Source organism: Numenius arquata, chromosome 19, assembly GCF_964106895.1.
Source record: "Numenius arquata chromosome 19, bNumArq3.hap1.1, whole genome shotgun sequence".
NCBI classification, from domain to species: Eukaryota; Metazoa; Chordata; class Aves; order Charadriiformes; family Scolopacidae; genus Numenius; species Numenius arquata.
This window is the reverse complement of record NC_133594.1, coordinates 5,468,659-5,480,340: the sequence shown is the minus strand read 5'-3', so window position 1 is coordinate 5,480,340 and position 11,682 is coordinate 5,468,659. Positions and strand designations below refer to the sequence as shown.

The 11,682-nt window shown below is 56.0% G+C and overlaps 2 protein-coding genes across 2 annotated transcripts; both read right to left on the bottom strand.

Annotated features, from left to right (window-relative positions):
* Positions 1-1,809: 1,809 nt before the first annotated feature.
* Positions 1,810-7,321, bottom strand: LOC141473786 (alpha-1-acid glycoprotein 8-like). Its single transcript, XM_074161392.1, has 6 exons — positions 7,214-7,321; positions 6,539-6,681; positions 5,817-5,890; positions 4,721-4,831; positions 3,842-3,945; positions 1,810-1,935 (listed from the first exon to the last, which is right to left on the bottom strand). Exons 1-6 carry the CDS (start codon positions 7,319-7,321, stop codon positions 1,810-1,812), a joined length of 666 nt encoding a protein of 221 aa, XP_074017493.1.
* A 1,358-nt stretch (positions 7,322-8,679) lies between these two features.
* On the bottom strand, positions 8,680-10,877 carry LOC141473718 (alpha-1-acid glycoprotein 1-like). Its single transcript, XM_074161302.1, has 6 exons — positions 10,773-10,877; positions 9,958-10,100; positions 9,682-9,752; positions 9,233-9,334; positions 8,915-9,015; positions 8,680-8,742 (listed from the first exon to the last, which is right to left on the bottom strand). The coding sequence occupies exons 1-6, from the start codon at positions 10,875-10,877 to the stop codon at positions 8,680-8,682; spliced, it is 585 nt and encodes a 194-aa protein (XP_074017403.1).
* Between the last annotated feature and the right edge of the window lie 805 nt (positions 10,878-11,682).

The window sequence follows — 11,682 nt, the reverse complement described above, 5'->3', positions numbered from 1 at the left end:
AGTCTCTTCCTGGGAGGATTCTCACCAAGGATGCTGATGCTGGGAATGACTCTCCCTACGAAGACCTGGAGAACAGAATTCTTAAGGGCAAAAGAGAGCAAGGCTAATGACGGTGGTGATGAGTCGGGGATGTTCAGGTGCTGTTAACCTGTCTCAGGGCGCTGCTGGACTTTGCTCTGTGCAGTATCCATAACTCCCTGTTCAGGGAAGCATTTCCCAGAAGAGCTGGAAGCTCTGCAGTCTAATTATGCCCTTAAAGGAGCCTGGGTTTTAAAAAGGAAGGCTTTGTACAATATTTTTTTCTTAAAAAAACCAAACCAAACAAAAACAAAAAACCCAACAACAAACAAGCAGGAGCTATCCTTGAAGGTCATTCAGGAACCATAGTTGGTCCCCGATTTGGTTAACAAAACTCGCTGTGGGGGCCAGACTGGGTTTGTCGATTCCTTGTGTCCCTGACTGTAATTCAAGGCTTTTATTCAGCTATAAATCCACTCATAAAGTCTGGGCCCTTGTAATGTGAGCCGCTGCTCTCCAGCGGTGTCGGCTCCGGTCAGCTGAGACACCGATGGGCTGCAGCGCTGGAAGCTGTTGGCAGCATCCCCTCTCCCACCCCTGCCCTCTCCTGCCCTTTAACTGTCTCCCTCCTCGAGGGGAGAGGGTTCTGTTTTGCGTCACAGGCTGATAAAGATGTGTCCGAAGCAAGGGGCTGCCCGTGTACCCGTGCCCTGAGACCGGGAGGGAATTGGCTGGACTTGACCTTGTAAAATTCATTTTTTCCCGCAGGAATCGGGCCAAAGGCTCAGCGCCGAAACGCTGCCCAGGGCATGGGGCCATGCAGGGACAGGGCACGCTGGTGCCGCAGAGGGAGGAGCAGGGCCCTCTTCTTCCCTCCAGCTTTTCTCTTCTTCCTTTTTAAGGAAGAGAGATATTTTCAGTGCTTAATTACTAGGTTAGAGAGCTGAGACTGAATTACCTTCCAGACAGGCAGCAAAAACAGGCTCTTTTTAAACTCCCCCCACCCTCACCAACCCAGAGTGACAGCGCTTTCCTCCCGGGGGCTGGGGGTGGGATGAGGGATGTGTGAGGTGCCTGATGAGTCCAGGGGGACACGGGGAGCAACGTCAGTCTTGGCACTTCAACCTTCTCGCCTCCAGCCTGCCGAGCTCATCGGGAAAGGAGGAAACATGGCCTTTTTCTGTGGGGAAGCAAAAATCCAGCCTGGGTTGCGTTAGCAACCCCTCCCTCTCTGGCAGGAGGATAATTTTTTTCAGTGTCATCGGATTGTGTTGCAAACCTTGCTGTGGATGAATGTTTTCGGGAAGCTCTGGCCTGGTCCAAAGGGTTTGGGCAGGAATATCTGCTCCAGCTGGAGTTCTGGCAGCTGAGCTGCTGTCAAGAGAACGGGGTTGGTCGCTTCCAGCTAAGAACCCTCTTCCTCTCAAACTGTACAGTTTAAAAATAAGTTTCTAGCCTTTTTAAATTCCATTTACTCCCGGCTTGGCGCGCTCGTTTAAAATAGTTAATGATTGCCCTCTTCTGGTCAGCCTCTATTACTGCCCCAGTCAAATAGTGCTGTTTTAGAGCTCTCCTGTGAAGCTGAGCGGAATTGAGTCAGGGCTGGAAAACCTTCCAGGTCTCGCCTGGTCTCGCATCCCCCATCCCTTAATGACGACTCTTCCCACCTCCTACTTGAATCACGCGCTGGATGAACTGGGGGTTCAGTTCCTCTTTGCCAAGCCCCGCTTCTGAGCTCCCCCAGCTCTCCAGCATCTCAGCCACAGCACCCGCTGCCTTTGAGGAGGACGTTTATTGCCCGGCGAGGTGTGGGTTGCCCACGCTCCCAGGCTGGTGGGTACCCGCGGGAGGGGATGCTGTGACCGCAGCCGTGCACGGGCTGGTTCCTTCCTCCGTTTCTTTCACTGGACACAGCTCCTGCCAAAACAACGATAATGGGATAAGTGGAGCTGTCAGTGCACCAGCAGGAGAGAATTTACTGAAGGAAGGAGTATTTTGCTAAATAATTTATATATTATATAATATATATAATATATTAAATAATATAATAATAAAATAAAAACATAATATATTATAAATAATAATTAACTTGATAAATAATTTTGCTAGTATTTTGCTAGATAAAAAGGAAATTTTTATCTGATTTTAAGCCCAAAAGGGCCTAGAGAAGCTGTAGCTTCCCCACGCTGCCTGGCCACAGGACCCGCTCGCCCGGGTGCCGAGCTGCTGCCGGTGCCGTTTTCCACCCCTGTGCTGTGAAGGGGAAACCAGGATTCTGCAGCCAAGCTGTGCTACGCTGTGGGGGTCAGTCAGTGTACTCGGAAGGAAAGAGGAATTCAAACTTTTTGAGAAATAAGTAAAAAGCTTGTGCTTTTGCCCAGGCGCTCAGAATTAGCGTGGTTTACATTCTGTTAACACCCCAGGCTGACACAGGGGTACGTGGGTCTCTGCTCGGGTGCTCTGTTCACATCCATCTCCTTCAGCCTGGTGACAAAGGTCCCCAAAATCTGTTCTGTGTTTGTTTAAGCGGTTTCACTTTACTCCACAGACACGGTGTCCTGCCTCTCGGCCAGGCACAAACCCCTTCTCTGCTAACAGCAATTCCACCTTGTAAGGACAAACTGTTCTGGCTCATTCCCCTCACCCTGCCTTTCTCTAAACTTCACTCATCTGGCCCAAATTTAAATGTGATCCAAATGCCTCTATAACCCACCTTGATCAGCAGCTGCTGTTAATTTGGGGGAGCTGGGCCCTGCCTCCAGGTGCTGCCCGTTGCCCAACAGAGAGAGGAGACCTCCCCCTGCCCCACCACCAGGGTTTCAGCCTGTGCCAGTGTCCCTGTCCCCAGTTCCCCTGAACCTGGGGGGAGATAGCTCTAAAAGAAGCATCTTGAGGCTCAGGGGCTACGTCAGGTCCAGTCTGGCAGCTCAGAGTGGGGTTTGAGACACCCCTGGAAGCTCAGGATCTCCTGCCATGGACAATCAGATGGCCAGGACAGGGCAGGAAAAGGTAAGGTATTTTTTCACCCCCCCTCACTTTGCGAAAGGAACCCTGTCGTGCTGGCTTGGGGACTGGGTCATTTACAGGATAAAGTGTCCTAAATCAGGTGGCAGAGGCTGGGGCTAGGGCTGGTTAATGTTTTGATGGAAAAACTAAAGAAAAAAAGTCTGAGTTTGTGGAAGTGGATGGTGTTGCTTCTTTCCTGATGCTCCGTGGGGCTGGGAGCTCAGGGCTGGACCCCAGCCCAAAAGCAGCCCCTGGTGCTGGACACCCCCACGCTGGGGCAGGAGGAGGACGGGCTTGTGCGATCTTCCCATCTGCAGCCACCTGGGCTGTGAACCTGCTCCTCGGGGTGCCAGAAAAGCAAATCTCAGTCTGAAAACAACCCGAGGTTTTTAGGGGTTTAACTCATGGTTTTGGCTGAAGTGGGGCTGGGCAGAGCCCTGGGGCACCGACCCCTCCTGCCCCTCGCTGCAGCTCCTGGGAGGGGAGCCTCCTCTGCTGGGGGGCAAAATGAGGCATTTCAGGGCAAAACCAGAAATTTCAGGGTAAAAATCCCCTGCTTTAGCTATTTTCCCCCTAGCAGGAGGAGGTTTCCCACTGGAGATGCTGGGGTGCAGGTATTTGCTTTGGGGAGTCACGTATCTGCGGGGGGAGTGCGTTATTTTAACCCACCGTCGCTGTCAAAGCAAACCTGCCTTTAGCTAGTCCCCAAAATCACTTCCACCACCTTGACAACCTGTCTCCGAGACCCCAGTTTGGTGACAGCCCTGTCACCCCTGGCCCGGGGTGGGGGCTGCGGTGGCTCTGCCCACCCACGCACCGTTTTCCACGGGGCGTACACGATCTCCCCTTTGCCCAGCCCTAGGTGCTTGGCGTGGAGCTCCATCTCTTCCTGGTGGGCCGTGCTGGTGCTCAGGTTCCTGGCTGCGGAAGGAGAAGAAGTATTTGCCAGGTGATAAACAAGGCTTGGTGGCCCTTGGTGGCCCATCCCGGCCCTTGGTGCCCCCCATCCTTCTGCTCCCACCACCGCGTGCTGTGGAGGTGATCTCTGCCGGGGTCTCTCACCTCCGTGGTGAATACGCCTGAACAAAATCAACCTTGGGCATCACTGTTTTTAACCCATTCCCCTGTTAGCTCCGGTCCTGTCTGCTTTAAGGGGTTGCAGGATGGTCTGATACTCCTGGGGGACACTGGGGGGGGACCGAGGCCAAGTATGGAGGCAGTTTTCTCTACGGGTCTTCTAACTCTGTTAAGGAACTGCTTTGCAGCTTGGAAGGGCAACGGGAAGCTTTACCAAGGTCTAAAATGCTGCTTTATGGGCTTGTGGGTAGATCTGATCGGCTTTGCCACTGCAAAGCCACGTGCTCTGCCCCGGGAGGTAAGTACCGAAAAATCATGGTTGGCTTGAAAATATGATGAATTTTCGATGCTATCGATGCTGAACTGTATTTGCTTCCTGATCTTTGCGTATTTATGGTGTAAGTGGGTTTTGTCTTTAACTTAGTCTTTCTGCTCTGCCAAGAGATTTAGGCTTTAATGGGATTTGTAAATAGTCCCGTGACCCCCGGAGCGGCGGTTTCAGGCAAATCACTGACTGTTGGTGAAATCAAGTTGCTGAGTGGTTGTAGTGGGCAATTTTATGTGTGTGCTTTATTATCCCACGATAGCTTTAAGTTACTTTAGGATGGAGTTTGCCTACCGTAGAGATACAGTCCCAAATATGTCCTTTCCCTCTGAAGTTGGTACTGGATGAGTAAAACGTCTTCAGAGCTGAGGTTCATCAGTGTCCCCACGGTTTGATGGGTCTTGGCTTTGAGAGAACAGAATTGGGGTTGGGAAAAGCCATGACATTCAGATTTTTGGTGCTGCAGAGTGATAAACCACAGCCAGGGTACAGGCGATGCCCACAACCCCCGTGATCTGATGTGGTACGAGTTGTTTGGCTCTGGGTTTGTCTGAATTGTATTTTTTAAACATGGCCCTGGGGTGTGAAGGAGCTGAAGCCACCCATCTCCCGTCCTGCCGTCAGGATGTGCCGAGTGGCTGGTTGGTGCTCGGGGTGTGAGCGGGTCTGCCTGGCCCTCAGTGTCCCCAGTGCCTGACCTCCCAGCTTGGGGGGGGCTGCAAAAAAAAAAAGGGGAGAAACTGTCCCCTGCTCGCAGCAATGCCGTCTCGGCTGGGTCAGTGCAAAGTCTTTCTCGGGGGGGTTTGCAATTCCCCCCCCAGCGGCTCACCCCGTTTCCTCAGTGAGGAGGAGGAAACAATTGAGAACGTGAGGCTTCGTTAATTTGCTGAAACCTGCCACAAACGTTCCCCTCCTTTCCCTGAGGGACTGCCAAATAACTTTACAAATGAGGAGGTCTTCTCCTGTGGGGATGCGAGCAGGTTTGCTCCTGGCACAACATTGCTTTGTAGGGTTTAATGCAGCTTGATGGTGGGGCTGCAATCCCCAGGAGCGGGGCTGAACCCAGGTGCCCCCAGCCCTGGGGAACCATTTGGAGTCCACTGAGGCTTATCACAGAACCATAGAATGGTTTACGTTGGAAGGGACCTTAAGGATCATCCAGTTCCAACCCCCTTCCGTGGGCAGGGCCACCTCCCACTGCACCAGGTGGCTCAAATCCCCATCCAGCCTGGTCTTGGCTTCACACCTTGGCTTCAAATGGACAAAGCGACCTGGGAATAAAATGTGTCAGATGATGTAAAACACGGACAGGGCCCTTTGCCTGTCTCAGCCCCTCCAAAAAACGTTCTAGGTGATGACCCTGATTGCTGCACCCGCCGTTACTGCTCACCGTGCTTCACCAGCGTGGTGTTACCAGCGGCGATTTCAAAGTAGGTGGAGTTGTTGGTGAGACACTGGTCCCCCCTGGAGAGAGAGAGGGGAAAGGGGTGATGTGGGGAAGGGGAGCAGACCCCCTGGCCCCATACAGGCACCTGCCAGCTCCTCCGGAGGGTTAATTGCTCTCTCTTAATTGTTAAAATTAAGCCATTCCTACCATGCATTTGTCTGACCTCCACCTGCAGCTCGTGCTCTCAGCCCTGCCCGTGCCCCAGCTCCTTGGTGGGGAGGTATTTTCCCCCCTGAAATAACTGAAGCTGCCAAGAGCTGCTCGTGTTGGCACAGAAAAATTCATCACCTTTAAGTCTCACCCTGGGGGGGGAAAGCAGTTTTAGGTGCCCGGCAGGGTTAGCAGCCATGTCAAAGGGATCTCTGGAAAACTCTTCTCCTCTGGAGAGGTCTTCTCCTTGCCTGTGTCCTCCACCCCTCCAGGGGTTGGTGCCTGCAAGACTTCTGTGCCCTGTAAAATTTGCCTAAACCTGGGGGCTGTTGAAATAACTAAATAAAAGAAGGGGCGGGGAAGAGAGGGGAGGGGAGAACATGCATGGAGACACTGGGAGAGACCCTTTCCTTGGGAAAACCGGTCTGAAACCGTGCTGGTATCTCGTGTTGTGGGGCCTGCAGCGTGTGAGAGGAGATGGTTTGGGGCAGGGGGACCCGAGGGCTGCACCTTACACGGCCACGCTCTGGGTGATGAGCAGCTCCTGCTCGCCGGCGCCGGGCTCCACGAGGAGGTGGCCGTGGTCGATGAGCAGCATCTCCAGGAGGTGCTGGGGCAACTGGGCGGCCCCGGCCACGTACAGCCACGTCCCCAGCAGCTGTGGGGAGAGAAGGAAAGGGTGGTGAGAGCTTTGGGGTTTGCAGGGGGAGTTTTGGGGAAGAGGTTTACACCCACCCGGCGGCAAAATTGCTTTTTTTGACCTCTGTCCTCTGCCGGCAACAAAATGAAACCTGTGCAAATAGCCTGGGGGGGGGGGAAACCATCTGAATGTGGGGATTGGGAAATGGTGCTTGTGTTGGCTGCGGGTGCCCCTGCGCTGTGTGGCAGGGCCAGGACAGCCCTGTGCTGCCACAGGGGATTTGCCCCCCAAAACACCCAGCCAACCCCCCCCCCCCGCCTTGTTTCGAGGTTGTCTCCGGGACTTGCTGGGGGACCACGAGAAAACTGGGTAATTCGAGGCGTTTTGGAAAGGAAATGTTTCCAGCTTGTTTTTGGTGAGGGTGCCTCGGTAGATGTGCCGGGGGGGCATGGGAGGGTTCTCCCCATTCCCAGGGGACAGTGAGGCTTAGCAGAGCACCCACAAACTCACTGTGGGAGTGGGGCATCCCCGGGGCCCAGGTCTCTCCTACCTTGGATGCCGTGGTGTTGCTGGGGCGCGGGGGTGGGCAGGGGCTGGGGGCGGTGGGCAGCAGCAGCGCAGCGAGGCCGAGGACGGCGGCCACCCCAACCCTGGCCATGGTTGCCCCAAAGCCCAGGAGTCAGCAGAGCCCCGGACAGACGGATGCGCTCGCTCTCGCTCGGCCGTTTGCTTTTGCAGCCCTGCGGGGGGTGGGGGGGGGACGGGACACGGACACGGGGTGTGCTGGGGGCTCCGCGGTGGTGACGCAACCGGCACCTTTAGGGGACGTGTCCCAGAGAAGAGCCACCAGCCCCCGGCACCCAGCTGGGAGCTTGCCCTGGCCTCTGCAGCGAGCACCGATACCTGCGTGCAGAGGTGACGCCCTCGCTGCATTTAAAACTAAAATCTGCTCTAAATTTGCCAGTTTTGTCCCCCGTGAGCAGCCTCCGTAGCTCCCTCCTGCTCTGCAGATAAGGCACCGTGCAGCGCCCACCCCAGTGCTGGCTGGGACGCAGCCACCCCCCGCCTTGGGTGAAGCCTGGGGGGCTTCAAAGAACCCCCTTCTTCCAGGGCAGGGAGGTGTTTTCCCCTTCCTTGCCAAAACGGGTCATAAAAATGGGGCTGAATGGGTCCTAGGAGGTCACCCCCATTCTGCTGGACGTGTCCCTTGCGGTGGGTCCCCTGACCCCCCATCCTGCTGCCGTCCCCATGCCGCTGGGCAGGGCAGGACCTGCTTTTCTGGCTTTATTTCTGTTTGTCTTTTCCTCTCTGGTAGCGGAGCCTCCTCGAGTCCCTCAGTCTGGCCCCGGGTGATGGTTTTTCCCACCCTCTCCCCTTTCCCTTGCTCAGAGACACCTGGGGGAGGCACGATGTCACCCCTTGTCACCCCACCCCGCTGTAGCCCCTACTCAGGCTCATGGGATTTCATTCGGAAAATTCAGGGTGGGATGTTTGGGTGCTAAAAACACCTTGGCTGGTTTGAGTTGTGGTAGGGGAGACCCGGGAGGGGGTTGGCAGGTTTGTGTGTCTCCCCGTGGTGTCAGAGGCTGATGGGTGGGTGCCAGCATCCTGTGGCTGAAGGGGACCCACCAGGTGGGGTGGCCAGGAGTGTCCCGTGCCACCACAGAGATGGCAGGAGGGATGAGCATCTCCCTGCCTGCTGCCATGCTTGGCCCAGGTGGGGTTTTATCCGGGGCTTTTCATGCCTCTCAGCAGGGTAGGACATGTGGCATTGGGGACAGGAGAAGGTCCTGCCTGTGCTCCCGGCGAAGATGCAGCAGGAGTTGCAGGAGGTTGTAACATGAGGTTTTATTTTGAGTCCGGTTGAAAACAGGGGAAACTGGGTGTTTCATCCAGGAGGAAAAAAAAAACCTTGATAGAAAGTCCTGAGGCTGAGCTGGGCCCAGCGGGCAGGGATGTCCCCACTGAGGGGCTGGAGGAGGATGAGGATGGAGCAACCAACCTGGCCCCCGGGGATCACCCCGACTGTGGCTCCGTGTCGCCTTCGCCCGTCTTCTCCCAGGGCAGGGGACAGGCCTCCTGGTGGAGAAGGGGAGAGTGGCCGTTGGTGCCCCTATGTCCCAAAACCACCTCAAGAGCCAGGACCAGCCGGGAAGGAGAGGATCTTCCATTCCCCCTGGGACCCCCGTCCCAGACAGAGGCAGAAACTGGCCTGGGCTGGGGCTCACCCACCCTGGGGAGGGGTTCGGACCTTTTCAGAGGTGAAGAACGTGTCCTCCTCGGTGAGGCCCAGGCAGTGCAAATGGGCTTTGAACTCCTCCAGTTGCTCCTTGCTCACATTGGGCGTCCGCGCTGCCGGAGAAACGGGGTGGTAAAAGGAGAAGGGGGGAATAAAAAGGGAGCTTTAGGGAGTGCTTTGCTCCTTGGTGGTCTCCATGGTGTTTCCCCTCTCTGTGTTGGGGGGAGAAGGGGCTTTTTGCCCTGTCTGTGAGGGCTGGGGATGCCCGTGCCCATCGATGCGTCCCCGGGCAGGGACGTGCCCCATGGATCCGGGGCAGCATCTACTCACCTGAGAGGCTCAGGCTCGGGAAGTTGGCATTGACGTGCTTCATGATCAACAGGTCCTTGTCATTTTGGATCAGTTGGGCCATGGAAAGCACCTGGTCACTGACTGGAAGGTGTGGGGGGAGCGGGGTCCGCCGTTGGTGAGTGTTGCAGCACAGTGGGGGCTGCTTATCCCCTTTACCCCCAGAGACTCATCCCAGCGCTGCCCTACCCATTGCGTGGGGTGGGGGAAATTTACCCCCCCACCACCTCCAGACATGTTTTTAGATGTAAAATGGTCTCGTGCTCGGGGCTCGGGGCGCCAAATAGCAGGGAGCAGAGCGGGAGGGTGCAAGGTGCGGCTGTGGTATCCCCCCATCCCATCCCATCCCATCCCATCCCATCCCATCCCATCCCATCCCATCCCATCCCATCCCATCCCATCCCATCCCTGCACCACCACCGGGGCTTTACCATGCACCAGGGTGGAGTTGTGCCACAAGATGAGGATGTTGGTGGTGTTCCTCTCCACACACGTCTCATTCCTGCGGGGCAGAGATGTCAGATGGGGCAAACACCCCTCAAGACTTCCCCATGAGGGATTCAGAACTGGAGCTTAAATAAATTTGGCAGAGCTGCTCTCCAGCCCCAAATTTGTTGGGGGTGTCTCAGCCCAGAGGATGGTGCCAGTGGGTGGAGATGCCCCTGGGGATGGGGGAGCAGGGTGAGGGGGCAAATCCCCGTCCTTACAGTCTCATGATTTCGGTGGCATTGAGCTCGTCCTCATGGCTGCTGGGAGAGAAGGAAAAAGCAGCGTATTTCACCTCCTTCAACTCTGCCAGGGCAGGTGGGTACCTGGAAGCGCCAGCGATGTAGACCCACTGTCCCAGGAGCTGCAGAGAGAGGAGGAGCAGGGAAGGGTTGGGGGGGCCATGCCAGGTTCACCCATGGGCACCATATGAGTAAAAGCAGATGCTCTGCCCTGCTGTCCCATGGCCACCAGCACGCCCAGTAGGTGACTCCCTGGGCAGGATCCAGGCTGGGTGAAGAGCTCTTGGGTTTGTCCCCTCCCTGCGAGGTGATGCTCCAGCTCCCAGGACGGCCACCTTCTCCTGGGGTCCTGTCTTGTTGGCTCTGTGCCTGGCTCTCGTTGCTTTCCTCCCATTAAACATCCCCAAGGGACTAAATGCTGTTTATGCAGTGAAGGGTTTTGCAGATGGAGGCTCGTGACCCGAGTCCCCGTCACTTGAAGGACTTTAAAACAGAGCAGCGAAGCCCTGGGGCTGGTGCTTCCCGGGCTGGTGCTTCCCAGCCTGGTTTCCAGGGGGAGATGGAAGCAGGAGCCCCCCAAAACTGTTTATGGGTGCAGAGCTGCAAGGCTTCGCCTTGTCCCCATGCTCCTGAGCAGCAGCCTTGATTTTTTTAAGGAAAAATAAGCATGGCCAGGCAGTGAGATACGCGTTGAGTGACTGATCGGGTTCCTAACCTCTTCCCATCCCCGTAACGGCCGGTGATGCTGATAGGAAAGGCGAGGACGGCTGTCCTTTGCTGAGGGCAGGGCTTACCCCATGGATGGTGGCATTGTCGAAGGTGACGAGCGGGGCACAGCTGGGGAGGTCGGCGGCGAGGGCGAGTGGCAGCCCCAGGAGGAGGGCGAGGGTGACCAGCATCGCCAGGGTGGCCTGGAGGAGGCTCCTGCTCTGACGGGCTGTGGCTCATCTCTGCCCCTTATATACGGCCACCTGCAAAGCTGGCTGTCCCCAGCCCCGATGTGCTTGTTCAGCTGCTGGGCTGTTTGCTCAGGCATGAAGCAATAGCAGGTGGAGGAAATTAAACTTGCAGAAGTTTGGATTTCCCCAGCAGAAAAGATGGGGAAAAAAACCCAACCCAACAAACTAACAAAAACCCAACCCCCGTGTTTCACCAACGCAGGTTTTTGTTCTCGGAAACTGCAATTAATTTTTCCGGGTGCCTGGCAAAGGGCTGGCTGGCTCCAGGTGTGTTTGCAAGCGCGGCCTCGGGGGCACCTGGACATGGCTTTTCTCCACAGGGCAAATAAATTCCCAGGGCAGTGGTTGGGTGGTGGCGGCTCATCTGTGGGTCTGTAAGGGCTTCAGGTCTGGACTGGTGTCACTGCTTGGGGGGCAGGGGGCTGGCTCTGGGGTTTGTGTGTGGTCTCAGTGGGGAATTGGAGTGGAGAGCGCATGGGCGCTGCTGGGGATGGGGCCATGACATGGGTCTGCAGTGGGAGTGGGTCCAGAGGGGGCCACAGGAATGCTCCGAGGGCTGGACCCTCTCTGCTATGGGGACAGGCTGAGAGAATTGGGGGTGTTCAACCTGGAGAAGAGAAGGCTCTGGAGAGACCTTATAGCGGCCTTTCAATACTTAAAGGGGGCTTATAAGATGAGGACAGACTTTTTAGCAGCACCTGTAGGGACAGGACAAGGGGTAATGGTTTTAAACTAAAAGAGGGGA

What these genes read in the sequence shown, in the direction of transcription:
- LOC141473718 (XM_074161302.1), bottom strand. Translation starts at nt 10,877, where the DNA reads ATGCTGGTCACCCTCGCCCTCCTCCTGGGGCTGCCACTCGCCCTCGCC. An exon ending in GCCACCGAAATCATGAGACT is followed by an intron (nt 9,753 to 9,957) that starts GTAAGGACGGGG and finishes TCTGCCCCGCAG; the next exon opens with GAATGAGACGTGTGTGGAGA. An exon ending in CGTTCTTCACCTCTGAAAAG is followed by an intron (nt 8,743 to 8,914) that starts GTCCGAACCCCT and finishes CTTCTCCACCAG; the next exon opens with GAGGCCTGTCCCCTGCCCTG.
- LOC141473786 (XM_074161392.1), bottom strand. Translation starts at nt 7,321, where the DNA reads ATGGCCAGGGTTGGGGTGGCCGCCGTCCTCGGCCTCGCTGCGCTGCTG. An exon ending in CACCACGCTGGTGAAGCACG is followed by an intron (nt 4,832 to 5,816) that starts GTGAGCAGTAAC and finishes GTTCTCTCAAAG; the next exon opens with CCAAGACCCATCAAACCGTG. An exon ending in TGTACGCCCCGTGGAAAACG is followed by an intron (nt 1,936 to 3,841) that starts GTGCGTGGGTGG and finishes TTGTTTTGGCAG; the next exon opens with GAGCTGTGTCCAGTGAAAGA.